The 3,204-nt window shown below is 34.8% G+C and overlaps 1 protein-coding gene across 2 annotated transcripts in view; it reads right to left on the bottom strand.

Moving 5' to 3' along the window:
* The window catches only part of LOC109219339 (probable arabinosyltransferase ARAD1), a 7,392-nt gene extending 4,976 nt beyond the window's left edge, over positions 1-2,416 (bottom strand). The window contains exon 1 of one of the 2 annotated variants that reach the window (XM_019383775.1): positions 1,682-2,416. In XM_019383775.1, coding sequence (XP_019239320.1) covers positions 1,682-2,185 — 504 coding nt within the window. In that variant the 5' untranslated portion in view covers positions 2,186-2,416. The remainder of the gene's footprint in view (positions 1-1,681) is intronic. The other variant, XM_019383774.1, reaches the window with a different exon arrangement.
* Positions 2,417-3,204: the final 788 nt, after the last annotated feature.

The raw sequence follows: 3,204 nt of genomic DNA on the forward strand, positions 1-3,204 counted from the left end.
ATTAACCTAACCCCCCCCCCCCCCCCCCCCATAATGTGCTCCTAACTATTAATATATGCTCAGCCAGTCGATAATATTTAAGATACATTATTTGGCTCCAGAAGAATGCTACAAAAATGTTTCTTGATACCAATTCACGGCAAATACACCTTCTCTTCCAACACTATCATGGTCCTTTGCAAATATTCCACATTGAACCAACGCTAGTCATTAATAGAAGGTAATGACTTCTTTCACTAACAATCTACATGTAGGAGAACTTTATATAAGACCAAATAAATGCATAGATTGCTTTGCAAATTTTATTGGTTCTAAGTGTTCCTTCTCTGACAATTTAACTTTGTGATGCATTTATCATTTCTTTAACCAGTAAGTAGCAATACCTCACCACTGGATCAATGAGCAATCAAAAGGCTCTCAAGAAGTCCTTTTAGTGACCACCTCCTTGAAAGAGTCAAACTGCTCGGGTGCTCCATAAATTTCAACGTTTAACCAAAAAGGAGCATATCAGAGTAAACTCACACCGATTCCCTCTTTATTGGAGAACTTGACCTACTTGCCTTTTTGTCTGTCCCAAAATACTTGTCCTATTTCCTACAGGAAGCTTTTTCATTTTTATAAAATTCAAACTAATATAAAATGTACGATTTGTTTAACACACAATCTCATCAATGCATTCCACTTTAACATGTTTTATTTTATTGTTGTACACAATATTTTATCTAACTTCATTACAACATATACTCGAACTTCTCTTCATCTTCATAACAGTCAAAATAAGTCAAGTTTCCAGGATGGAAGGAGTGTGAGATAAGCAAAATGTGTATCGAAATTGAGTGCTAGTGTGCTACCAAATGTGTAGTTGAATATTCACATAGCCAACTTTTAAGCTGCGCTACAAATTGCAAGAAGCAGTCTCTACTCCAGTTTCACAGGTAATATTGCCAAACTGTACACAGTCAGGGTCAAGCCTTTCAATGGATTCAATAACTAGAATTTGGATTTTTAATAGCTACAAGTTTCCAGGTAGAGCTCGCTTAAGTATGAGCTGTAATATGTATCTTGTTTTCTTAGACATTAAACTAATTCTTTTAATAATTAAAACCACATGAGTGCCTAAAAAAGAAAGTAGGAACAAACTTCAATTTCTCAAATTAGGAATGAGAGCTATATTGTTCTTTCTTATCCTATACTTATGAGGAACCCACTTGTTGCCAATAATAGAAACAAGAATAATGAAGATCATCTTTCTTTTCGATTAAGTACATATGTATAGCTGTATTTGACACCCGAGTTAAAAGCTTGCTAATCTTTTTGCTTGTTCCTTACCAATAATATACTAAAAACCAATCATCAAAACTAGAACTCAATCTCAAACTAGTTGGCTCGACCATTTAAATCTTCTAAGTTTTCCGCGCAATGTAAGTCCCAGTAAGAGAGGTTCTCTAGTTCACAATTTTATCCTAATTATCAAGGAACGATCACCACTTATCTCTAACCAAACTAATGAAGTGTAACAACAATGACTAAGAATTCAGGAGAATTACAACAATAAAATCATTTCTAAAATGAAAATCAGAGAACTAATTTTGAAGATGCGAAATGAGATATGCCAAGCATTTCTAACAATTCATTCCTCATTTAGCACTGAAAACATACATATAAGAAAGAGAGATCACACCTGCAATTGATCATCAAATTTGACCTCTGAATCATTGCCATGTCTATAGAAAGTATTATAACTCAAGGAAGAGAAAAAAGGCACGAAAAACACATCAGCGGAATCCGGATCCAAAACCCTAACAGCCTCTCGGGTGGGCCCATTTCCATTTTCATCATCACCTGCATAGAGCAATGAAGCCAACATCCAATACTCCACACTATGCTGTTTCCTCAAACCCGTGGATTTGGGCCACTTAGGCAATGTCTCGATCGTCACAGGAGCCGCATTATAATGCGAGCCCTTCAACAAACCCACATTGTATTTCATCTCTAGATCGTACATGTATACCTTGAGAGGCTCCGATCCAGTGAAACAGGGCTTCGCTTTACCGGGTAAGGAATCGAATAGCGAAAAGCTTGATCTGTAATCGATTTTTCCAGTATAGAACAAAGAAGCAACGAGAAACAAAATGAACACTGCCAAAATGAGTAAGCTCTTACTCATTGTATCTTTCACTTTCATTTTTGTGTAATTTGAAGTTTACTGAAGAATTTGGAGCATGGAAATGCATGAAATATTCGAAGAGGAAAGGGGGAATAAGAGGTGGATTGGATCGTAAGGAATGAAATATTCACCTTCTGTACATTTTTTGGGTTTTAGATTCTCTGTGTTGGTCTTTTGGGATATGGGAAAGTATGAGCTGTGGTTTCTAATCTGTTGAGGGTATTATTATAGCACTGAAAACAAAATGGCAAATTGAGATGGAACTTGGCGAACCGACAAACCAAGTCAAACCGCAAAAACAAATGACTTGTGGTTAAGTTTGGTTTGGTTTTTGGATTAGCTCATTTATAATTATTAGGGGCTGAAAATCACTTTTTTAAGTGTTGAATCTAATTTATATTTATATTATTATAAAAGCACGAATAATTTATACTAAATGTTGATCGACAAAAATATTCCTAAAATATTGATTGACCTTTGTACCCTTATTTGTATCAATCTTTAATATAAATCATTAGGGTTTTTGGTAAAATAAAAAAGGACATACTAGAGGTAGAATTTTAGATCGATAATGACTCTCAGTTGGGTTCTCTCCTTGTTGGAACGAAATTCAATTAAGAAGTTAATTGTCACAAGATTTGATAATTTAAGAATTATTATATGCTTTTTTTTCTGGATACTGTCCAAGTAATATTAGAAGTCTTCCACTTGAAGATACCAAAAAACCTTTATATTGATCTTCTTTTTCGTTCCAAGCTGCAAGTCAATTAAAAGCACAAGATTGTACGGTAAGCAAACCCAGAGGCTCGTCATAATTGCAATTTGCTAAAATTTTGAAGGTCCGCGGCTTAAGTTATAGCTTTATTATTGTAAGCTTGATATGTATCATGTTCTATGCTTTTATTGAACTGAGAACTTTTGATTGACTTTTCTTTGCTCTATTTATAAGTTTGCTCCGTAGATCTTTTGGCTTGTTTTTGTGCCAAAAATGGAAGAATAATTTTTCTCCAAGAGGATCGCGGAAAGGTATTTTTGTC

The sequence above is a fragment of the Nicotiana attenuata genome, unplaced genomic scaffold (genome assembly GCF_001879085.1).
Source record: "Nicotiana attenuata strain UT unplaced genomic scaffold, NIATTr2, whole genome shotgun sequence".
Taxonomy (NCBI): Eukaryota; Viridiplantae; Streptophyta; class Magnoliopsida; order Solanales; family Solanaceae; genus Nicotiana; species Nicotiana attenuata.